Below are 23,864 nucleotides of genomic sequence, written 5' to 3'. Positions count from 1 at the left end.
GTTTACATGCCTTCGCTGTACGTTGTTTAGGTTATTTACTGAAGAGCTTACCTGGAGGGAGTGAGACGAGACACACGTGGGGTTTCTTTAAGCGTCTCAGCTCTGATGTCTACTTAGTTCAGGGCGTCTTGTGGTTTGCATCCAGCTGTGTGCCTGAGACGGTGATGTGCTTCACCCGTTTGTATTTACACCATCCATTCCCTCTCTCTCTCTTGCAGATTGTGATGTCAAACTCCTGGGTGTCGGGGTCACTAAAACAAACAAAACAATAATTGGCTATCCCCTCGGACGTTGCTGTTTTTACTTGTTTACAACAGCGTTCAAAACGTTGTACGAAAGTGCACATTAAGCCACACTGTAGGTGTGATCCTTTTTTTATTTGAGAAGCAAAGGAAAGGAGAAACAAGTTTCGACTATTGAACAATGGCAGCCATGTTGGTAACAAAGCATCCAAGGGAAAAGTTATTTTCTTACATTTCTTGCAACAGACAATATTTTGTTGATGTTTGAGTTCAATATAAGACAAAATATGAAGACTCAGTTTTGAAAAAACAAACAGCGCTATTGATTTTGATTGGAAAGTCTGACTTCAGTGCCACACACAAATACGTTACCTTCTAATTTGACAGAACCTTTGTTTATCGTATCGGTCACAACAAGCTGCAGCCGAACATTTTACCTCATTTCTTAGCCAAGAATTTTAAAAAGCATGCAACATTTAGCCGTTTCTTTTTATTGGCTGTACCCATGTATAATGTTATATGTGCATATTATATCTCTTTGTGAAGGACTATTTTTATTTTCTAAAGGAAGTAATGGTAGGCTCTGTAAAGATAGATTGGAGAAAGATATAGTTTAGCTTTCCTGTTCAAAATATGGCGAGCTCGACAGCCTCCAGCTGAAAGTCCTTGTACAGACACTGTTGGGCTGACATCACACCGTACATAACATCTCACCAACATGGCTGCTTGGCCTCTGTCAAAGTGTCTGACCCACTGGCATCCAATTCATGTTTTTGTTTGTTTCGTTGTTGTTTTTTGTATTCCCCCCCTAGTGCATAATTTTGTCATATTGTAAAGCTTTTAATAAAAAAGGAAACACCAAGACTCTTTCCAACTGTTTTCTTCCTCCTCTCTTTGTCCGTCTCTGTAGGTCTCATAACAACAAACTACAATCAGCAGCCTCTTAGCTCCCCCCCTCCCCCCGCCCCTAAAATTCAAGAGTACAAAAAAAAAAAAAGCAAGCCTCGAGGCTCCCGAGTCGGGCTGCGAACCAACCTGAGCTCTTTCTGAAGCAGAGCCCGCTCCCAGCTGAAAATCAGCTCGCTCTGGTGTCAAAGCGCCCAACCTCCAACACCTCCATTGCAGAGCAAAAGCAACAGAGAGAGAGAGAGAGAGAGAGAAGCCCCTTTTCATCCAAAGTGTCACTGGGACGTAGCAGCAGAGAAGTCCCACCTTCAGACCAGGGGCAGGGCCTCGGACTCTGTCTGGCAGCCGGCCTAATTCCCACCAGTGCATCCCATCCATGAGAAGAAAAGATCAGGATGGGAAGCGCAGATTAAGTTGTCAGGTTTGGATGACAACTGATCTCCCTTCAGCAGCGGACTTTTGAAAGAGTTGTGTTATTTTCTGTAGCTGATCACTATTTTTGTGTGTCCTGTATAGCAAAGTGTCAGCTTTGATCTTCCCACCCAGAGGTGCAACTTTCATTTTACCCCGTCGCATTTCGACGACACAAACGTCCCATTCAAGCCGAGTCCTCGCTTCGCGTGGCGATGTTCGTGAGGCCGATGTGTAAATGCTCTTTGTGTGCGTCGCGCGTGGCTAAAGGCCGGCGTCACACCCGTGTACAGGACCTTGGAGTTCATGCTTCTCCTATTTACCGACCGTATGCCTGAACGCAGCGTTTTGTTGTTGCTGGAAAAACAAATGTCACTCTTTGTCTCCTCCCCCCCCTTTTACAAGGAAAAAAAGATCCCCCATTGAAGCCAATCAGATTTCTTATCCTCCTTGTGCAGCCAACCTCAGGCGCCGCGTCACCTTCCATGTTCCACGCCGAACTCCACTGCATCCAGTACGTCAGACTATGTTGTGTAGCGCTGCACCAAGCATGAACCGGCCTCGTTGAGCCTAACATGGTGGCTATTCCCTCTCAGTGGCTTATTTCACTGTCCATGTCCAGATGCTGAGAGGCCCCATTTTTAATAGATAGATAGATTTCTGAAACGATTTTTAAGAAATAGCCATGAGGTGAATTAACCTCACCACGTGCGGGCGTCGACGGCACCCTCTCGAGTAATTCAAGGGGTCCATATGTGGTCCGAGGGTCGCTTTAATTTCCACAGGGACACAAACAGGACAGGCGGCCATCCCATCCACCACATCCTGCCTCTCTTCTGACCTTTTTTTTTTTTTTTTTTTTTTTACCGTTTTTTTGTGTTTTTCTGAAACGCAAGTGAAGAATGTTGACGAGCTGCGTCGTCCTTTAAGCTCGAGCTTTTAGGTCTGCTGTCCTTCCCTCCACACACACACACACACACACACACACACACACACCGTCTCGTCAAAAGCTCTGATTCTGTCAGTGACTGAGTCTGTAAGTCTCTGTCCCCTTATCTGTCAGCCACTTCTTCCAACAGATTTCATTGAAGTTGACAGGTTGGCTCACACATGTCTCTCAACTCGCCCTCAAAGCACGGTTAAGTAATTGGATAATGGACTTTTCCACTCGGCATCAACTCAGTTATGTTGCGGCCTGCGGCAGCATGTCTGGGAGTTAACTTTGAGTGGCGACTGGGGAGTCTTTGTACCGTGGGGTTTGTATGAAAATTTTATAGCTGCATTTTTATCATATTTGGAAACATTTTTGTAATCTGTGATTATCAGTTTTGTAGGCGGGGGAGCAGTCAAAAGGCACGATTTTTAAGTTGACAAATTCAATTTCAACAAATCTTTGGGTTTCAATCAGTTTGTGTATTCGCAGAGTTGAGAGATAATGTTGCTGCTGTCTTCTTTACTGTGTTTGTGTGTCGTTCACACAAATGTCTGTTCCTTTGTGATCTGATGACGACGCGTTTCATCCACTGTTTGTAATCTCTATTGTGTACTATGGCTGTCCAAATATGTAGAGATGAAAGACTTTTAGAGCAGTAGAAACTTTTATTTTTCACTCTTTGAACCAGCAACTAAGCCCGTCTGTATATTTTAACTGTCTATTTTTTTTTCTCTTAAATTGAGGTGAACTCTACATTTTAAGTGAAATTGCCCTTTATATTAAAAGTGCTGCATATTGTGAGCATACAGGTATTGAATACTGGGGGAAAGTGACACAGTTAACTCTTGGAAAGAGTTTTTTTTGTAAGAAACCAACCTGTTCAACATAACTTCTATATTGACATTGCATTTATTGTATTATTTATTCATATCAATGAAACGTTCTCAGTTTTTTTTTTTTAGTAGTGTTGAGGAAGCATAACCGCAGATAAAAAATACTCTATGTTTTTAACTGATTGTGGCAACTCTGAAGATATTCTCTTTTGTACTTTATAGGACATTTCATCCTAGATAATAAAGTAATGTTTTTGACACCAGTTCTCCAAAGACTTGTGTTTTTTGTGTTTTATTGTCTCTGCTCATCTCAGACGCACTGGAGAGTAGTTTCTCCAACCTCAACATACCCCGCTGAGCGCTACAGGTGAGCACGATGATCTTGACTTGTTTTCTGAAAGTAATGCCAAAGCACTGAACAAAAATCCACATTTGTGCCACAAAAGATTTTTGCTAGAACTTAGTTTGCGTCAGCTGGTTTGCACCACTTGTGAAGTGATACAGGGATGTGATGCAGAGGCTGGTAAAGATGCAGGGAAGGCATGAGCCTGTCTGGTCCAGAGCGATACCTCGGTTTTGTACAGAACATTTAACGGCAGAGGGACGAAAAAGAAGAGTCCCTTCATTGCCTTCAGGAGAATGTTGGGTGCGGCAGAAAGAACATCTGTTTCATCAGTACAGTATTAACTAAAAGATCTGGCATCCATTATAGAAGATGCATAGCAGTGTGAGGCTTAAGTGAGATGTGTAATTGAACATCGTCTGCATCGCACCTTTGAAATAACATGATTGAGTGTATTCATCAAATAAATGTACTAAATACATTAACCAAGTACAACAAACTAATTACTATCTACAATTACCAGTTAGTGTGTTTCCCCCCGGGCCTCTTAGTGAATTCATCTGACCCTTCACGGCACGTTCAAGCCCTTCCTTTAAATCGGGTCCATTATCTGGACCAGGTCATGACCTCCAACACACTCATACAAACTCTTCCTGTGATCAAATAACCCCCTCCCCACCCACACACACACACACACACGCACGCACTCTCAAACCGCTAAATGAATCCAGAGGCTCGGGTGGACGCCGCAGATGTGGTTTCAATCCACCGCCCTTGTCTCTTTCTCTCACTCCCCCCTTGTGGCTTGGGGGCTATCACACAGGAAGCGACTGAGATATTCCCACCTCCCTCACTCCTCTCTAACCCACTTTCTTTCTCCTCCTCCTCCTCTTCCTCCTCCTCCTCCTTTACATCCTCTGTGATGAGGAATGTCCTCCCGCTGCGATAGTAGCCAAGATGTGGAGCAGGCTCCTGTTTCCTGCCGCCTGCATCTGTTCCCTCCAGCGCTGATCTCAGATAGAGGCTTCCTCCGGCCTGGGAACCGACCGGCCGAGCTGACAGACAGACAGAAGGGTGGAAAAGAGGCTTAGCCCCTGCCTGCCTCCACGTCCAAGTTCCCTTGTTGGTCTCTCTTCCCGGAGGCCAGACAGAGACCACGGTTGTTGAACTCTAATTAGAGTGACTTACTTTGGGAGCTCCTTCCCATGCAATCACTGGGAAAGATAATGAGGAACAATGTTTCGGTCAGTGGGCAGATGTGTGCGATAGCATGAGCGGAGGAGGGTTGGTTTAAAGACAAATACATTCCTCACGGGGTCATTGAGTACAAAACAAAGACACATTTTTATTGGGTTCATGTATAGGTGAGCAAAGTAAGCGTTCAGTGCAAGGTTTCCCTTTCATGAGCTCAGGGTCGTACTGCATTCAGAGATCTCCGATTAAATAAGAAGCTATCCCGACCCGACACGCCCTCTCAAGCTTCAATCCCCTCCCTGTGTCATCTTACGTAACCGTATTTATTTCTCCTCCGCCGTGCCTCAATCTCTCTCTGTCTCTCATCCTGCCGAAATACTTTAAATACCCCTTTTGGCGCTTTGGCCCTCCAAGGTGTGTGTGTGTGTGTGTGTGTGTGTGTGTGTGTAAAAGCGAGAAATCAAGAGCCATCCCAAAGAGGAGCTGTGACGGAGGCACTTTTCCAAGTCATGTGTCCAGGTGCGGAGCGGATCAGATTCCTGCGATTAGACTTATGGCTTAGCCTCTGCAACAACCCCACCCGCCCCCCCCCATCACCCCACTTCAGCAAGGCCCCTTTTGATGTCCCAGTGTACTCTGGCAGATATTTCATCGTGGACACGTAATTAAAGTTAGAAAAAAAAGCCGTTCTCATGACGAGCAAAAGTCCCGCTCTCTCCATCCCTTTTTCTCCCTCTTCCTCCTCCACTGGGGGTTGTCGCTGCTTTTTCAGGCCCTTCATTCCCTCCTTTCGGTCCTTGTAACAATAATAGTGCATTTCCTGCTCACCAATAACAACCACAATGACAACATGCGTGGGATCGAGTGTTACGCAACAATAGTGTTTGGTTGTATTCAACAGGACTGACATGCGGGATTTGCAAATGAGAGCCAAGGTTCCTGCAAAATATGTACTATGCAACTGACATTATTTTTGAAAGACCAGTGTGTTTGCATGGACAAGAAGTTTCTCTTCAATGTCCTGTTGTTAAATATGGGAGAAAGCTTTAAGAAGCTACTGCCCAGCAAGAAAAAACGATATTAAACCAATGACACTATCAGTATGCATGTTCAAATGTGTGCTTGGGCTATAGCGGGAACACAGAGGCTGGAGCTGACTCGGCAGAAAGAAATTGACTCGCTAAGCGCACGTGAATGAAACAGAAACACGGCCATGTGACCGCTGATGCAATGTGACAAAATATACCCATTCAATAAACTCATTTTGTGGCTTCATTTTCTTCAAATGAGCCATATTCCCTTTTAAGTCTGCCAATTGTATACCTTTATTAATGTAGGGACTTCATGAACCAGCCATGAATGAGGGAGGAGTTTGAGTGATCCCTTGTCTGATGCCCCAAACGTTACAAAATGATGGTGCGAAATCCATTAAATTGAGTCTGTTTGTGTTTTCTGTCAAAGAGACCGCAAGTCCGGGCTTCAGGAACTTTACAGAGGAGTAAAAAAAAAAATATGAACCAGGGTTTGGATACGTCAAAGCAGTCCGTGTGAAAATAAATCCACGCCTTCTGCAAAATGTCTTCCGTCTTGCACGATACTGCGTGAGGGGTTAGTTACGATCAGTTCGGGTGAGCTGCAATGTCCCGTCCCCTGCAGCAGGGGGCGATAGTCTTATCTTTGGTTCACCGACACCTGGAGCGGGTGGCCTCCAGGGCTTTCTGGTGCCTCCGCTTGTTGAATCTCTTGACGTAGTTGTTGCTGCGCAGGAGGCCGTCTCCGGGCTTCAGTTTGCCCCCGAGAAGGTTCAGGAGGTCACTGGGAAGGTGACGCCTCCGGTGGTAGATCTGGCCCATCACGATGTATCTGGACCCTTGAGAAGGGATACGAGGAAATGTTGAAACGACAGAGGACAAAGCCACTCGTGAGCGCGTGGGTGTCGCTGCTGATCCCGGGAAGACAGAGGTCCCGCATCCCGACCAAGAATACGTCTTCGGAAACTTCATTTATGGATTATGACACTTCTGCATTTCATCTTGGAGGTCTTTAAACATTGACCTTAACCCTTAACCCTATGTATTGTTTGAGTTGTGTTTAGAGGTTGTACATGAGGATTATATATAATTGTAGCCCTGATTGTTATGTTTAATTTAATACCGAGCATGTATTTCTTTTTTAATTTATACCACGTTTTTTTCTTGATATGTACCTGGTGACCTGATCTAAATTCCTTAATAAACCTCTCAATGAATAAATACACAATACAGTTTAGAGCTTTCACAGTTTCTCGAGTTTTTTTTGTTTTTTTTTTACTAAACTAACTATGGTTTCATGGGGCTTTTGGGCGACTCTGCCACACTCACCGAGCTTGATGTCCGGGCAGGGCTTGCTGCACTTGTAGGTGTCCAGGACCAGAAGGCGAACTTTGAAGAAGAAGCTGTCTGGGGTCACATACAGACGACTCATCTTGTAGAAGCCGTCGCTGCTCACCATCAGTGTAATGAGGCGTATTCCTCTGCGCAGCACATCGATGTCGTGAACTATCCCGTTGACAGCTGTTGAAGGGACGAACATCACATGTCAACACCACACCTCCACTCTGTATAGATTAGATTAGATTACACATTCCTTTATTAGTCCCGCAGTGGGGAAATTTGCAGAATTACAGCCGCAGACGGATAAAGTGCACACAAGAGACGTGGTAACATTAAATCAATAGAAAAAACACTAATATAAATAAACAATAATAAAACGAATGCACAATAACAATACAGACAGAATCAAATGTATTTACATTGCACAAGTTGAAGTCATTAAAGTGATTGAGTGTTATTTGTGGTCTTCTGGGAGCTCAGCTGGTTGTGCAGCCTGACAGCAGCAGGAAGGAAGGACTTGCGGTTCCTCTCCTTCACACACCGGGGATGAATCAGCTGGTGGCTGAAGGAGCTTTGCAGTATATGCATGTGAGCTTATTTGCTTTTATGCCCAGAGTGAGATGCTCGTTTGCTCAATAAATGTGACCGCTCCACATTGTCTCTCTAATTCTACTTTTAAACGGTAGATAGTGATCAATTAGTTCATATCTACCTCCGTGAAGCCAGGGATGTGTTAAAAAATGTTCAGGCAGGTTCATGATTTGACCTTCACGGACCTTCCTCAGCTGCATTTGTGACAAAAACAGCGTCTCTGTCTCCGGCTGGGTATACGTACCAAACTCACTGTAGCAGTAATACTCTCTCTCCTCCTTCTCCTTCCTGCATTCGCTCATGCAGAAGGCGTCATGGGTGAAGTCGGACTCTGCGGACAAGAAGACAAGCAGACGGCAGAATGGGGGGGGGATGAGAAAAAGAGAGACAGTCTGCTGCCAGACTCTCATTCCAGCGTCATTAGAAAAGAACAAGGTCGTCATTACAAAACCCAGGCGTCGCATTCCTCCTCCTGGGGGAGGCGGTTCCTTCTTACTCGCTTTGCTTTAGTTTCATTGCAACTGCACACAAAGGGAAAGTTCAGGGGAATGTTGGTTGTAATTAGTGGTCTTCACTAATTAACAGTGGACTTGACAGCGATGGAGTGTCTCCATCACTGTCTGAGTGACTCTGTGCACTCCAGCGTACATGATATCTCTGCATGACTGACTCATGCTCACGAAGGTCAAAACTAATGTGTCTCGTTTTTAGGCGTTTTATGAGGTGGTGTTGTGCAGCCTTCTATTAGGCAGGAGACGCGAGGGACGTGAAATGTGGGAACGGAGATGAGTGACGCCATGCAAGGCCCTCGGCCAGACTCAACCCAGGGGCCGTTGCAATGGACAGCTTGTTAAACCTGCAGGCCATCAGGATGCAGCAACGCATTTAGCTTTTGAGCACTTTTTTCTTTTTTGATCAAAGATATTTTGTTGAATTTGTAGTTTTGTCAGGACGGGTCCTTTTTGTGATCAAATGTTTATCCTCTCTTAACTTTGCGGGAGATCAATTAGAAATGAGAGCGGTCAAAGGGGCCATTTTGTAGTAATTTCCAGGTTCATACTTGTATTTTGGGTTTCCAATCTTTAATGATCAAAAAACACATTACTTTTTCTCAGACTGTCTGAATATACCTGTATGTATTCACCTTCTGTCTGAAACAGACCGTTTGTTTTAGTGGCTGTCTCTTTCAGGCCCCCCTCGAAAAAAAACTGTCTTATTTCACTGTTTGTGGTTCAATTCAGTGACTAATACCACATTTTTGGGATTGGTCTAAGTTATTAGTCACATTTGTCAATTTAAGGACTTCCATCAAGGCCATCAATGATTTCCCAGATGGCTAAACTTTTAAATAATTTCACCTTTGAAAAATAATCCCGAAAGGGAATTTAAAAAAAAAAAAAGAAGATAAAGTTCCAGCTCAATAAAGTAACAATCAAAAACGCTGCTGTGTATGTGGACAACCCTGTATGGACACACAGGTCAGGTCCCCGTACCTCGCCTCAGGATGTCAAACTGGTAAAGCAGGCTGGAGGAGCGCCGGTTGAAGACGACCGGCGGGCGGCTGTTGTTCCGGGTCGCTGCACCGACACCAGACTGGTACAGACTGGACTTCCCCGGCCGGTTCTCCTCTGGGTCCAGTCGTCGGTTGGGGGGATCTCTGCGCGGGGAAAGGGCCGGTTGGTGCGGCTGAGGCTGTGTGAGGCCCGGGCCCCTGGGTCTGGAGTTGGGGTGTCCATCTGGCTCGGCCTGCTGAGGAGCACCGTTGTTGGACTGGGCCTCCTGGCTGGTTTTCTGCACAGTGCGGTTGGTGACGGCCGCTGTGGCTCCAGGCAGCAGGGTTTTGGGGAGCAGTCCAGCAACTTCTCCTCTGCTTTTCTCGCTGTTGTGCTCCACCAGACGGTCGCTCTTGGGGCCCTTTTTGCTCTTGTTGTGGGGGCCATGGTGGCGAGGGATGGGGGCCAGGTCACTGTGCTTCGGCCACACGGCAGAGGGTAGAGGATGCAGGGTGAACTTGGACTCGCCGGTCTTGCTGCTCTTCTCCAGAAGCTCATTGATGGGCAGGGAGGGCTCTTTGACCAGCACCCAGCTCTGGTTGTGTGGAGCTGGATCCACAAAGCTGCTTTGACCCTTTTCTATCAGAGAGTACAGCTCTGCATTGACACAAACACAAATGTGTACTTCAGTTAGACATTTCCTTCAATTTGGTGTGTTAATGTGATATCAAATCCCCTTTTCTTCTGAGTAGGAAGGATACACCAATGGATTCATCGAATTTAAATCAGGTTTCATGAAACATAATAGTTAGGATCCTATTTTGTTTAATTAATAAAGTATGACAAAGGTTAGTCTTAACTGGAGGTGTATCAGGAACTTTGATCATAAGTAGGTTGTAAATGTCTCGCTCAATAAGAATCTTCAGCTTAGATTTTATAATGAAGCCCATCAAAGTTATGAAATGCTGCCAAATACTAACTTAGCATTTTATCTAAATCACATATTTTATGGGGATGTAGCAATTTCCTCATAGGAATCATGCAGACAAGACTTTCGTCAGAATTTTTAGTAGTTTTTATTTTATTTTATTTCCTATATTTTTGACAAACACCAGAATATTACTGACGTAGGGGATGTTGGTTTGGTTAGACCCAACGCTACAGATAGAGCATATTGCTGTGAAAATATACTTGTAAATTAAACAGACCTCATTAAGAGAAGGCAACATGTAGAGCAACAAGTGAGCATGTAGAAGAAGAAGAACAAAACACTTTTCTCCAACACATACAAATGTAGAGAACAACAAATAGATTAAAATAATAAGAGTACACTTACCATTGACAACATGCTCCTCTGTCTTGTCAAGAGGAAACCCTAGAAACAAGATAAACAGAATAATCCCTGTCATCATGGATGTTCAGTATGGACACTCTTCAAGGTCTGCAGCAGAAACTGAGATCTTTATACGAGCGGCTCAGGAATGACATGAGATGGAGAGGGAGACGGTGGGACGTCCCTAAAACAGAAGTAAACACTTTGACATGACACTCCTTTCATTCATCAGTGGATTCTAAAAATGCTGCCATAGCTGTTTACAATACGAAAGGGGAAATACGGTTCTGTGTTGGTACTGTCTTTTGTTTACCAAGTCGGATTTATATAAAAGAGGACTGAGTTTCTCTTCTGGTATTTCCAACAATCCAAATCTTCTGCACTGATGGTTTTCCTGCTTTGCTTTTTTAGACAACTTGCTGAACAATATTACATACACTCAACTTCAGGGTAAGTGATACTATATAAACTTCTCGTAGTTTTAGCGCACCTTGATGCGAGGTGGAGGTGACCGCGTAGCTTACTAGTGTATTCAATATAAACGAGGCCTTACTGCCCTCTGGTGGCCACAACGAGGAACTGCAACTCATCATTAAATGAGGTCGCTTTAAATATTATAGATATTCTTAAAGTTATCCGAAAAGATAACAAATTAACATGAAATGAGCGTCATGTGGTTGTCTAGTTGTCGCAGTAGTTTTTTTTCCTTTATTGCATAAATAAGAACGTGTATTTAAAAACTTCGAAACAAAGACATGTATGATTCAATGTTTATTTACCTCGTAGAAACAGTATTTAACAGTGTAATATAGGAAGAAATATAGAACAAAATATAATGCTTGCTATAATGTATTATAATTGAACGAATAATGGTGCGTTCACACCAAACGCGTCAAAAAATGTCTCGACTCGCGTCGACATTTTTCTTGACGCGCAGCGAGAAAAAGGGGGCGTGGCTTATCTCAGCCGCGTCTCTCCGGGAAAAGAGCGATCTTTTCCATTATAGACTATAGATGAAATAACCACTAGATCTGTTTTATAGTGGTTGTGGAAGTCACAACATCAAACTCCACCGTGTCTGGGTTCATAAGCAGTTTGTTTCAGCACCGGCAAGACAGCGGTGACGAGCGGAACATCTCAAAGCTGATTGGCTGATGCAACTACGACTCACGCAATTTTGCTGCCAGAGTTGCGAAATTTCAACTCGCGCATCGACCCGAGTTTGCCCGGCGGCCAACGGGCTGTTCGTGCTGCCTGTTGGAAAATACGCGTCTACACAGCTTATACGCAGCTGTGCATTGACTTGACATGTTATCTCGACGCATGTCGAAATCTTGACGCGTTAGGTGTGAACACACCATTAGACATTTTTCTGCTGTTCTTCATTCTGACCACTTTAGGGCAGTGACAACCAATTATTCTAAAATACTTCTAAATGCTCTCAGGTCACCTGTCACCTCGACCTGTTGAGGGTCATGTGACAGCAAGTGATGACGTGTACAGTGTAAATTGGTGCGAGCCGAATTTCCGACTGGGCTGAAGTGAGGATTATTTGAGTTTCATATTATTTAATCGCGAGTCTTCACTGCCCTCTGATGGATATAAAGGGATTTGAGCACCTCATTTAAATCGTCAAACCAGAATAAATGCAGAAATCGTGGTTTATTCTCACTTCCAGTAAATACAAAGCTTCCCATTTTAGGCAAACCATCCTCATGATGGCACAGTAGAGTCCTCTCATTCATTTCTTTCAAGAGCCCCGAACACGTGAGGCATCCAACCTAATTTCAGTTTATCTTTCACTGAGTAAAGTCTGCTGCTTTGCTCTTTACTTTTACATAAACGCTTGAGTGAGGTTATTCTTATCGATGTTTCTTATTTATTCAGTGTGTGCGTCACATTTATACATTTAGATGTATTGTATTTTAAGTTCAGAAAATGCAATTTAACTGGTAATTAGTATAAACTTTGGTTTACAAAATAAGGACTTTAACCGAGACGATTTAGAATGAACCATTTCAGAAATTACCAAGCCACTGCATCCATGATCAACATCACTGAAAAGGAGGTAAATGCGACCCAGATGGGACTCGAACCCACAATCCCCAGCTCCGGAGGCTGATGCCTTATCCATTAGGCCACTGGGTCAATACGTAGCTATTACGAGAAAACAACCTTTATAAATACAAAACAGCGTTTCACAATCAGCTGTAAAGCGTGTATTTTTGCATTGAATTACACTTTATTATTTAGCGCAAATGCAACCTCAAGACAATAAGTATTTCAGACATGGCCGCAAAGGTGCATAATGAAATCCAAGCAGTGCACAAAGATGTGGTGGTTTTATCTCGCGATACCAACAGCGGTTGCCTTTGACAACGTATATGTTTCACAATGGGCGGTGCTTGTACCCGACCGACCAATCACAATTAAGGAAAACAGGCCGTATATAAATGACGTCAGGTTTATTAAAATTACAAGAAACCCAAGGTAAGCACGTCGCCCATGCTGTTGGCCACATGTAGCTTACATTTTAAAAACGAATGTACAGTGACATTAGTAGTTCATATTATTGTTTCTGATTTGTTACTGTTCCTCTTCTGAATACCAGCGGGGTTGTGGGTGTATAAAGTTACCAGGGAGGCTCCGTGTTTGACGAGCAACATGGCGTTAGATAACCGGCTTGGCCTCCAGATGAGCAGTCGGTGAACGGCTAGCGTTAGCTCGCGCCGATTCTCCGCCCAGCTAGCTAGCTAACACAGGGAAAGGCAACCGTTGGTTCAACCGTTAAATTGTAACGTGTATTTATTATATCTAAACAGGGAGTGTCTTCAACAAGTCTTCTGAAATCGATTGTCTTGTTCAACGGTCAGTAATGTCCGGGATTACCGACAACGGAGACCGTCTCACCCAGTTCAAGAACAAGGGGAAAGACGCCAACGTGAGTAACGGACAGCCCGGGAACACTGGCTCATCGTGAAGACATGCTGTCTTGTAATACCCTGAGGTTTGACTTTTACAGGAGCTGAGACGAAGAAGAGCGGAAGTCAATGTGGAGTTACGAAAAGCCAAGAAGGATGATCAGATCCTAAAGAGGAGAAACGTCCAGACTCTTCTGGACGATCCGAGCTCTCCTCCGCGAGACCCCGATGCACAGGTAGACAGACAGCAGCTCATCTTTGTCAGCTCTCTTGCTCCTTCATGCTCTAGTTACTTGATTTGTCAGGGAAAAGTAAACTGGACGCACCACAAATGAATTCAACTGTTTTCCATGAGTTTTTCATGTCTTTGATTTGATTGTATCTCAGTCAGTTTTATTTGGCATATTCCTCCATTTGTGCAAACATGCATACGATTTGAAATGATGTTTCTCTTTTGTCCAACAAAGTGAATGTATTTAAGTGCATAAACAGTTAAAAGTAAAAAATAAGAAAGAAAAAGAACAACATATAAACAACATAAATTAGGAAACTATAACAACTATCATAGACAATAAGTCTGTGTTATAGCAGCAGTCAGCCATGTAGTTTAGCAGCAAAGGACATGAGTCTAAATGTGGGATGGTGGGGAGAGAGTTAGCTTCCTGACAGTTTGGTGAATGAAGCTGTTTTTTGACAGCCTGGTGATGCTAGCACTGAGGCTTTGGTATCTTCTACCATAGGGCAGGAGGCTGAAGAGCCCGTGTGAGAAGTGGCAGGAGTCACTCACAATCATGGTCACTTTGAGGGTGTTATATATGTCCTATGAGAGGAGGGTATAGGAGGGAAGGGAAGGGAGTGAGGCACCAATGATTTGTCCAGCTGCATCCACTATGCGCTGCAGGGTTTTCCTGTTGTAGTCTGTGCAGTTTCCGCCGCACGCAGAGATGCAGTTGGTCAGGATGCTCTCGATGGTGCCACGGTAAAAGGTGCACATGATGGGTGAGGGTGGGGGGGTTCCTACTTTCCTGAGTTTGTGGAGGAAGTAAAGGTGCCCCCGTACTTTCTTTGTATAATTTAGTTGCCCACAAATGAGTTAACTACAACAGCCTCCATGCCTCACAATACTTTAAGAGAATAAGTCTGGTCAGTTTTAACCTTAGAGGCTTATAAAACTAGGCCTGCTCTGTTTGTGCCCAGTGGCCAAAGGTCAATGGGAAACTGGTCCATGTTGAGGATTGATTTTAACCCAGGGGTTCTGGGTAGATGGATAATCTGCTTCTTTTCCTTTTTTCCCCAGCCTGCTCAGCTTTGGTCTTTGGAGGAGATTGTAGAAGGAGTAAACAGCGAGAATAAAGACTACCAGCTGGAAGCCACGCAGGCAGCCAGGTGAAATCACTTTAAAGATCAGTTTTGATATGCTAATGTAATAAACCTGTCTTTCCGTGGTGTTTTACACTTACAAAAAGTACAGTCAGTCTACCTCCAGTCTGCCTCTGCGACAGCCATGGCAATGTATTTATATCTGGCACAAATATCCACTTAGATTCAAGGATGAGTTGATTTTAGATTTTGATAGTTAAAGGTCATGGCCTCATAACATGTCTTTGCCCATTACAACAAAAATGAATATGCTAGTTATGATACACAAACGTCTAATGGGATAAAGTGAAGACATTTTGAACAGACATGGATGTAAACTGCATTTACACTGGTTGGTAGAGTCGTACAGAGTATGGCAGTAATTCTGGTTTTTCCAGTCTTTCCTCATCTGCATTACTATCTATCCTATGTATTACGACACAGTCTCATCTCGCCACGTTTCAAAGATATTCTTTTTTAAACTTGCTTGTTTTTAATAAGTTGTTCAACTTGATAACCCCACCCTAATTTTTACTCTAGCATTTAAACAACGCTAAAAGTTAACTTTCTCTCTCTTTTTTAAAGTTACTTCATCTTTATTAATCTTTATTTTTTGTCCTGGTGTACAGGAGACTCCTCTCCAGAGAAAAGAATCCACCTATTGACAACATCATTGCTGCCCGCCTCATCCCGAGGTTTGTTAGTTTTCTGGATCCATCTGAATGCCCCGCTATCCAATTTGAGGCCGCTTGGGCCCTGACCAACATCTCCTCGGGTACCTCAGAGCAGACCACTGCCGTAGTGGACTGTGGGGCCGTCCCAGCCTTCATCAAGCTTGTGGCATCACCCCACATGCACATCAGCGAGCAGGCCATTTGGGCCTTGGGTAACATCGCAGGTATCGTATGCTGATGACTTCAACATCTCTTTGTGTTTGAGTCTCTAGTTTTTACTTCTGGTGCTCCATTACATTATGTTCAGTTTATTTGCCTCCATAGATGTGATGTGAGGATCTGTTGTGTGCAACTATGCTGTTCTTCGTCTCCTCAGGCTTCAATATTGAGGGATTTCAGTGTAGGTCTATCTCTGAAATGCTGAACTATATATTGTAGTAACCCGACTATATTTCCCCCCACATCTAGGTGATGGACCCAACTACAGAGACCTAGTGATCATACACGGTGGTCTCCATCCACTCCTCGCCCTGCTGACTGTCCCTGACCTGTCTCTGTTTTCTGTGAGTTTAAAAGTTATTGCACTGCTAGTTCTAAGAGACGTTTTAATATGAAATGGCACTGTGGCCCTGCAGAGCCCTAGTATGTTCTGTTCAAGTACATGCACACTCTTCAGGTCCAGTTGATAGGGATTGCTGTTTATGCTGGTGGGTTATATTTCTGGGGTTCCAATGTTGCTAGCTGATATTTGGGCCAAGATTTGCACAGTCTTTTCTATGCGCTGCCCATCGTAGTACGATTTTAGCAAGTTGAGATGTGAGACTGTAGTTGGAGAGCTCACGTGTTGCACGTAGCACATTTACAAGCTCATTTTAAACTGATAAGAAGCTGAATCATAGTCAGACGATAGCTGATGGGTTGCTTTCCGCCAATGCAAGCTGCCTTATTTGTTCTCCACGTGATCTCTTTATCTTTATTCAACCAAAGCCTGCTCCAACATGATGTATTAATAGTGCTTGGACTACAAACAGAAAACAGATTTTGTATATAAAAACAGAATGATGTCACTGTAAAAAGATATTCATGAAAAAAGTCTAGCTGAAATAACCACTGGATAAAGCCTATTTTTCTTTACTCCTGCGCAAGAGAAATACTTAATGAATGTTAAAGTGCTGATTATTTTTCTCATTTAATCAAGAACCTTAGTCAAAGATGAACGTGATGGTTTCAAGTGAAATTACTGAGAAATAATGTAAAAATTTGTACAGCTATACGCTGACTGTTTACATCCATGCACACAAAGTCATAGTTTTCCATTGAGATTTTATTTTAAGTTTGAGTTGATATGTGTTTGTTTATTAATTGATACAACGTATTTGTATGTATATGGTATCTGCTTTCATCATGATATGATTTCATTGAAAGATTATAAATGATTTTATTTATTTATTTAAATAAAACTTTGTTCTTTTCCCACCATACCAGTTTGCCTACTTGCGCAATGTCACCTGGACCCTGTCCAACCTGTGTCGCAACAAGAACCCCGCCCCTCCTATGGTGGCGGTGCAGGAGCTGCTTCCAGGCCTGCTGCGCCTCCTGAACCACGACGACAAGGAGATTCTGGCCGACACCTGTTGGGCCCTGTCCTACCTGACCGACGGCTCCAATGAGAGGATAGAGGTGGTGTTGCAGGCTGGCCTAGTGCCCCGCCTGGTACAGCTGCTCGCCTGTGGGGAGCTTGCCATTGTGGTATGTGTGTCAGTGGAGATTACCTTCATCCATCAGAAGTAGCTGCTCTGTTGACTCTGAATTCATGACGGTGTTTTGATTAACATAATTGCTTGTTCAGTTGGATCCAAGAGTTCTCCTTTTAAGGTCACAAATACCAACGCTCTTCAAGAAGTTTGTAACAGCCCTCACGAACCTTCTTTTTGGTGTACCTCCTCTTGTATATTTAAGCATAGCCCTTTAAGCCCTCACCGTAACCCCTAATCCTATTTATTGTTTGAGTTGTGTTTAGAGGTTGTACATGGGGATTATATATTAGGGCTCTATATATGTTTTAACACTCACAGAACATAGGCATCTTATCACATTCATTGTCATAACCATCTTTCCTCTCATAGTTTTCCTAAATCGTGAACTCTACAGATGATTATCTTGCCCTCCTTCACCTTCCAGACTCCAGCCCTTCGGTCAATTGGCAACATTGTCACAGGGACAGACGAGCAGACACAATGTGTACTGAATGCAGGAGCTCTGGCGATGTTCCCCAGCCTGCTGAGTCACCAAAAGCACAATATCCAGAAGGAGGCAGCCTGGACAGTGTCCAATATCACTGCTGGCAAAAACCTCCAGATCCAGGAGGTTGTTGATGCGGGACTGATTCCAATGCTGGTGGAGATCCTCCAACAGGTCAGAAAATATAACTGGCTTGTTACAATAGCTATTAATTAATAATAAATCAAGTTGTATATTGTAATGATTGGTGTGTAGGGGGAAGGGGTCTGCATTTAAAAAAAAGTCTCAGAGTACACATACTCTCTAATTTCATTGTGTATATTGTCAGTGTCTCTGCTAGTTTAACTTCTGATGCCTTTTCGTTTTAGGGAGACTCCAAGACTCAGAGGGAGGCGGTGTGGGCTGTCACCAATTATACCAGTGGTGGAACGGTGGAGCAGGTAGCCTACCTGGTCCATTGCAACGTGCTGGAGCCTCTGCTCAACCTGCTGACAGCCAATGACAGCAAAGTCACCCTGGTCATCCTGGAGGCAATCTACAATATGTTACAGGTATATTGTCAAGAACCTGTGTTTGCATTGGAGTTGCTTACATTAAGCTTGTCTGGTTAATTCAATCAAAATGCTGCACAATTGTACCATACACTTGCCTGACACACAAGTGACCTCAGAGGCTTACTGTGCAGCCTCCAAGGCATTTTCTTTTAAACTGTACTGTCAAAGCACCTTTAAATCTCTAGACTCAAAAATCTGACTACTTTTTCAAGAGTTCCTTCTTAATGTACGCCAAGAGATGAGCAACTTGATGATGACGTCTAAAGATTAGGTGTGCATTGAGACTTTTATAGACTCCAATTTTCAGACTACTACTTGATTTTAACAAAGTTGAATAGGAATTGGGTTTGGCAAGTAAAGGAAAATGCACTAAAATTCAAATCAGCCAGTCTCAATCTCAAAGACTAATTAAGAGTAGATGGTAGACTACTTCCTAAAATGTAAAGAAGCAAACAATTCAGGAGAAATATGCTCGTAAAAGTACTAAAGGAGACTTTATTACGAAGAAATGGGGATTTAAAACTCTGGCTCTCTCAGATTAGGAAACAGGATTTGCAGAATTTAATCTCAGTCTGAATAATGCAGATGGATTCTTGACAGTCATAGATTAAAGTGGATGATCATGGGGAACTATTAGTCTTACCAATTTTCTTTTTTTCTTTTCCTCCACAGATGGCATACAAAACTGGTGATATTGAAAAACTCTGCCTAATGATTGAGGAGATGGGTGGTTTGGACAAGATTGAGGCACTTCAGTCCCATGACAACCAAGCGGTCTACAAGTCCGCTCTCAACATCATAGACAGATTCTTCTCTGAGGTAAGTGTTACTCGTTAACAGGGGTCCCTATAGACTAGCCAAGCAGAAATGATCGCTAAATTTGGTTTATACTTGAGTTTACACTGGATTTTCTACTGTATCTGTTATGCTCTGATTTTGTTTAGTTTAAGTGCTGAATTTGCCAAGACTCTGCTGGAAAATATCTCTCATAGTTTGCTACAATTGAGATGCTAACCACTCCCTTCAACACAAACACGGAAAGAATTTAAACCGGCAGAGGAAGTATGACTACCTTGTCAATTATTATGTCGTCTGCAGAGGCATTATTATGTTAATGTTATTATTATTATTGTGTTTTTTTTCCATCCTTTTTTTCACACAGAATGAAAGTGAACAGGATGTAGATTTTGTTTGTGCGTGACCATGCTTGTATTCACAGATTAAATGACAAGAATCTAGGGAGATCTGACAGTGTGGCAGATGTAACGTGTATGGAAAAAAGTGGCCTGAGCCAGATGTTTGTTGGTTATTGCAAGTTTCTGATTCTTCGATATAATGCGCATTTAAATATTTATAGTTTTTTTGGGGGGGCTTTTTCTAATGAAATCACTGACCAAAGGCTTCGGTTGCCTACCATCTTGATTAGTACTCACAGTAGACACTTTCTTGGCTGACAGAAAAGGTTGTTGTCCACAGAATCTATTTTGATCATCAAATGATCCTTAAAACATGCTTAAACTTTATAAATCCTGTAATGCTTCTCTCTTATCTTTCAGAATGAAGATGATGAGTCTGTGGTTCCCGAAGCTGCAGAAGACCTTTATTCCTTCCAGATCCCCAAGGACCAAAGCACTTTCCAGTTTTAACATACCCAGCGGTCTCTTTGTACCTTGTTGATATTTTTGTAATTCTTTTTAGACATTTCATCCTTGTACATGACAGTACGAAGACTAAATCTCCCTCTTTCAAAACAAGATTTGTAAATAAATGTCACTCATGCACAAGTTACTTTTCTGTATGGATGTTTCAGAAATAAACAGCCTATGTACAGGGCCATGTGCCTATTGTATTTGTCGAAAAGATGTGAATGAGGTGCGGTGGTGAGAATTTATTATTGTGAAAAACTGAATTTGAGGTGATTCTGTCACCACTAGGTGACACTGTGGTTATTTGTTATACTTGTGAGTCCACATATTGTAAGTGCCCTGTTGTAATTATTGTACGTTATGCACTATTTTATAAATTCAACTGTTTTAATGCATGCAAATGCATTACACTTTATGGCCATGATGGCTCATCTATAGGGAAGAGCAGAACCAGACTCAGAGACTTATTGTCAAAGTAACATTCCTTAATGTAGAACTGCATCTACTGGATTTTTCTTCAGGAAAAATGTCCTGCGAGATCCTAAGTGTAAACTGTCCTCATGATATTTGATTAACCTTTGTGACTTAATTTGTTTTGCCCTCGGTGGCGTAATCATGCATATCATAACTTTACAGTTGTGAAGATATGTATAATTTACAATGGATAAATGAACAATTATGCACATCATAACTGCTTGAACTGTAGTATTATTGCAAATAATCTCTTGATATATTTAGAGTAGCCTATACATTTAAACCACTCAACTATATGTTCTAACTATTTTGCAGGGATTGTCTAGTTTGTTCATGTCTACATAAATCTTGTAAAGCTATCCAGATAAATGCCGGATAAAGATTAAAATTCAAAGTAAAATAATTTTAGGATCGTACATGCAATCGTAACTCGACAAAAGAAATGCGTGAATACTGTTCCTAATACGTTTATCGTTACATTATTTTAGTCATACTAATCATCAATATATATCGTATTAGGAAAATGTGGTATATCTATTGGATGGTGCTTTTATTTTGAAAGATTGTACCGGATGTGCTCTTCTCACCTCTGATCCTCCCGCAGTCACTCCGTCTTCACCATCATCACGACCAACTTCAGCTGAAGCAGCACGGACAGAGCAGGCGCCTGTCTGGATGGAGGGCAGACCATCCAGTTGATTCGTATCAATACCCGTGGCTCGCGGCGTGAACAACATTAGGGCACATATTTAGGATTAGTTATTTGCATTTTTTGTTTGTTTATGAGAGGGGCTCACGTGAGAGTGATATTCCAGCGAAGATGATCCCATTATGTTGCAGACACAGTCAGTGTGATCTGCTATGGTGATACTACAAGCTACCCAAGCTAGCAGAGGGATTGTTTTGGGAGATACCTTTTCGAGACCCGTCCGTGACACATGAATTAAACGCTTTTTGTGAGTTTTCATCAAGCTGGAACACAAAGGGGGATGTCTAGCCAAGGAGTGAGGAGAAACGGCCCAGTGAAGCTGCGGTTGACAGGTAAGCAACCGTAACCCCGCTGCTCCTGCGCCGCTAGCCTGCTAGCCAACCAAGCTAACGTCTGCTGGTTGTATATGTGTCTTATGTGATATACAACATGTTCATCTAGTATTCTATGTATGTCCTTATATTTTACTCGCATTTAATTAATTATTTGTGGAGCCGAATGTAACTCACGAAGACCCACTGAGCAACCTCGAGAGACAGTCGGTGAGCTCGTTAGCAAACAACGCTGATTGTGTTGCTTCAACCTGGTTAGCTGCTAACGTCAACGCGACTTGGCATCTTTGCTCATAGGTTTTTCTCAAAAGTTAGCATGGATGAAGTACGTAAGCTTAATACAATCAAGTCTGTGATAAAGGCTATCTGTCCCCATGGTCTTTCAGTCTAATTTATATGGATATCTTAAATCAGTTATTAGGACTGGTCCTCTTTTGCGTAGTCATGTTTCGATAAAATTCCAGGAGGTAGGAACCTGCTTTAGTGAATGTGGAATCATCAATGACAACGGTTTGAAAAAAAAGTGGACCATTGCGTTTATGTATTTAGAAAATGTGTCCAACAAAATGGAATAGCGTACTATCCTTACCAAGAGAGCTTTTACTAAACTATCTGCTACACACATATATCTTAATAAATGCCTTTTGTAACGGGCACATGCTGAAGCTATGAGGAGCTGTGGTCTTACAGGAGCAAGAGGGATTTAACTTTCATGCTTAGATGTATGCAGATGCCAGATTTCCAGTCATCCACCCTATCATCTTCTGGCAGCAGCCACGTCAAATGGTACATCTGAAATTGTTCAGAAGGTACAGCTGTTGACCTTAAAGTGAGAAGCGAGAACCTAATGTCTCCTTCTGAAGACGCCATTTATCTGTATTTGGTGATGGATTGATCGCTGCAGTTCATTTAGGACTCAACGCTGTGCAGAACAACGTTTATGTCCCACAGTATAGAATACAACAGGTGTTCAAGCATGGTATTATTATTGATAGTCCTCATATTAATGGTGGGGAACAGGTTCATTGACCTCAAAACGTAAAGTAATACTGTAAAGAGAAATTAGCTCTCAAGCTCTAAAACCTACCCTGCTCTCCTGCCCAGGGTCTTTTCCCCCCTTCATATGGGGAATGGTTTTAAATGGGCTGCAGTGGTCTTCAGACGGAATCCCAGGAATGTGAAACCTCAGAGAGGAAATGTGAGTCTTTCCCGATTATAGACACATCCTCTGTCTGTCCTTTGCAAGAGAGAAAGGATAAGGGAAAGTGTGTGTGTGTGTGTGTGTGTGTGTGTGTGTGTGTGTGTGTGTGTGTGTGTGTGTGTGTGTGTGTGAGACTGAGAGAGAGAGGGAGAGAGGGGGAGAGAGAGAGGGAGAGGGGGGGTGGGCAGACAGACAGACATTTGGGTTCATATGGCTGTGAGCGACCAACTGCTGCTCACAAAGTGATGGTCAGTGATGCTAAGTCTGCGTTTAGACTTTAGAAATAATTTAAAGTGTTCATACATGTTTAGCTGTGGCCACACTTGATGTATATGTCTGAGACCATGTGCATTTAGACCTAACAGTGCATTCCAGCCAAAGCCCGGTTTACTCCCTTCTGCTCTGCGGTTTCTCTCAAAGTTTTTTTTTTTTTCTGTCATAGAGCATTAGAATTCTCTAAACCAAAAGCTTGGTTCTCAGAATGTTAAGATATTTAATTATTGTTGTGCCTCCATAACTGTTTTTCTTAGGGTTTGATGTTTGTGCTCGTCAACAGTTTATTTGATAAGCAATCTGAATTCCTGGCAAGAGGTGTCAGATTGACCTGTTCAGCTGGTTGGTGACTTGTTAGCGTAATTTGAATGCAGGTTATTCCCAATTTTTCTCAGGTTGCAGCTTTGTCCTATTTACTGCTGATGCAAACTGGAGCTCAGCACTTGTCTCTTTTTTTCTTCTTTTAGATCTTGCTGTGTTCTTCACAGTGATTTACAATTGGAATGGCTTTGTTCTTGAAATTTCTTCTCCACTAAAGTGAAGCTTTTCCTAGATATACGAGTCAGCTGAATTTAAAGTGTGCCACTGTTTTAATTTGCCACCCTCACTGGGATCCCCTTTCGTCAAGGCAGTGGTTTAGAATTTGCGTAAAGTGGGTTTATACACACACAGCAGGATTTTGACCAAATTCATCCCCAGTTTAGTCATCCCACACTGCATTCAAATGCCACCTTCTAACTTCTCACAAAGGCAATTTAAAAAAAAAAAACTCCTACTTGTGTCTACAACATTTATCTGGGACAGCTGCTCATTGATGCTTGAATTAAT

The 23,864-nt window shown here is 42.8% G+C and overlaps 4 protein-coding genes and 1 non-coding gene across 10 annotated transcripts in view; 3 read left to right on the top strand and 2 right to left on the bottom strand.

The window, feature by feature from the left end:
• The window catches only part of LOC137795043 (nucleosome-remodeling factor subunit BPTF-like), a 42,132-nt gene extending 38,543 nt beyond the window's left edge, over positions 1-3,589 (top strand). For 5 of the 6 annotated variants that reach the window (XM_068592258.1, XM_068592257.1, XM_068592254.1 and 2 more), the window contains one exon: positions 1,153-3,589. In XM_068592258.1, coding sequence (XP_068448359.1) covers positions 1,153-1,189 — 37 coding nt within the window. In that variant the 3' untranslated portion in view covers positions 1,190-3,589. Of the gene's footprint in view, positions 1-218; positions 1,105-1,152 lie in introns of those variants that run through there. The other variant, XM_068592256.1, reaches the window with a different exon arrangement.
• A 1,891-nt stretch (positions 3,590-5,480) lies between these two features.
• On the bottom strand, positions 5,481-10,723 carry LOC137795198 (UPF0450 protein C17orf58 homolog). Its single transcript, XM_068592542.1, has 5 exons — positions 10,656-10,723; positions 9,320-9,976; positions 8,071-8,157; positions 7,224-7,415; positions 5,481-6,733 (listed from the first exon to the last, which is right to left on the bottom strand). Exons 3-5 carry the CDS (start codon positions 8,126-8,128, stop codon positions 6,546-6,548), a joined length of 438 nt encoding a protein of 145 aa, XP_068448643.1. The 5' UTR covers positions 8,129-8,157; positions 9,320-9,976; positions 10,656-10,723; the 3' UTR covers positions 5,481-6,545.
• A 2,004-nt stretch (positions 10,724-12,727) lies between these two features.
• trnar-ccg (transfer RNA arginine (anticodon CCG)) lies at positions 12,728-12,800 on the bottom strand. The gene has a single exon. It is a non-coding gene; the product is annotated as a tRNA-Arg (tRNA).
• A 395-nt stretch (positions 12,801-13,195) lies between these two features.
• Positions 13,196-20,237, top strand: LOC137795147 (importin subunit alpha-1-like). Its single transcript, XM_068592455.1, has 10 exons — positions 13,196-13,593; positions 13,675-13,809; positions 14,871-14,959; positions 15,562-15,830; positions 16,075-16,169; positions 17,092-17,355; positions 17,788-18,021; positions 18,216-18,398; positions 19,074-19,220; positions 19,958-20,237. Exons 1-10 carry the CDS (start codon positions 13,528-13,530, stop codon positions 20,045-20,047), a joined length of 1,572 nt encoding a protein of 523 aa, XP_068448556.1. The 5' UTR covers positions 13,196-13,527; the 3' UTR covers positions 20,048-20,237.
• An 886-nt stretch (positions 20,238-21,123) lies between these two features.
• The window catches only part of LOC137795094 (E3 ubiquitin-protein ligase SMURF2), a 51,207-nt gene continuing 48,466 nt past the window's right edge, over positions 21,124-23,864 (top strand). Inside the window, exon 1 of the mRNA XM_068592368.1 lies at positions 21,124-21,562. Coding sequence (XP_068448469.1) covers positions 21,511-21,562 — 52 coding nt within the window. The 5' untranslated portion in view covers positions 21,124-21,510. The remainder of the gene's footprint in view (positions 21,563-23,864) is intronic.

The sequence above is a fragment of the Clinocottus analis genome, unplaced genomic scaffold, assembly GCF_023055335.1.
Source record: "Clinocottus analis isolate CAN_PGR_092001 unplaced genomic scaffold, fCliAna1.0.p SCAF_27, whole genome shotgun sequence".
Taxonomy (NCBI): domain Eukaryota; kingdom Metazoa; phylum Chordata; class Actinopteri; order Perciformes; family Cottidae; genus Clinocottus; species Clinocottus analis.
The sequence above is the reverse complement of the archived record's forward strand: the minus strand, read 5'-3'. Positions and strand labels throughout refer to the sequence as shown.

What these genes read in the sequence shown, in the direction of transcription:
- LOC137795198 (XM_068592542.1), bottom strand. Translation starts at nt 8,128, where the DNA reads ATGAGCGAATGCAGGAAGGAGAAGGAGGAGAGAGAGTATTACTGCTAC. An exon ending in TTACTGCTACAGTGAGTTTG is followed by an intron (nt 7,416 to 8,070) that starts GTACGTATACCC and finishes TCCCTTCAACAG; the next exon opens with CTGTCAACGGGATAGTTCAC. An exon ending in CTGCCCGGACATCAAGCTCG is followed by an intron (nt 6,734 to 7,223) that starts GTGAGTGTGGCA and finishes TCCCTTCTCAAG; the next exon opens with GGTCCAGATACATCGTGATG.
- LOC137795147 (XM_068592455.1), top strand. Translation starts at nt 13,528, where the DNA reads ATGTCCGGGATTACCGACAACGGAGACCGTCTCACCCAGTTCAAGAAC. An exon ending in GAAGCCACGCAGGCAGCCAG is followed by an intron (nt 14,960 to 15,561) that starts GTGAAATCACTT and finishes CCTGGTGTACAG; the next exon opens with GAGACTCCTCTCCAGAGAAA. An exon ending in GTGGGGAGCTTGCCATTGTG is followed by an intron (nt 17,356 to 17,787) that starts GTATGTGTGTCA and finishes TTCACCTTCCAG; the next exon opens with ACTCCAGCCCTTCGGTCAAT.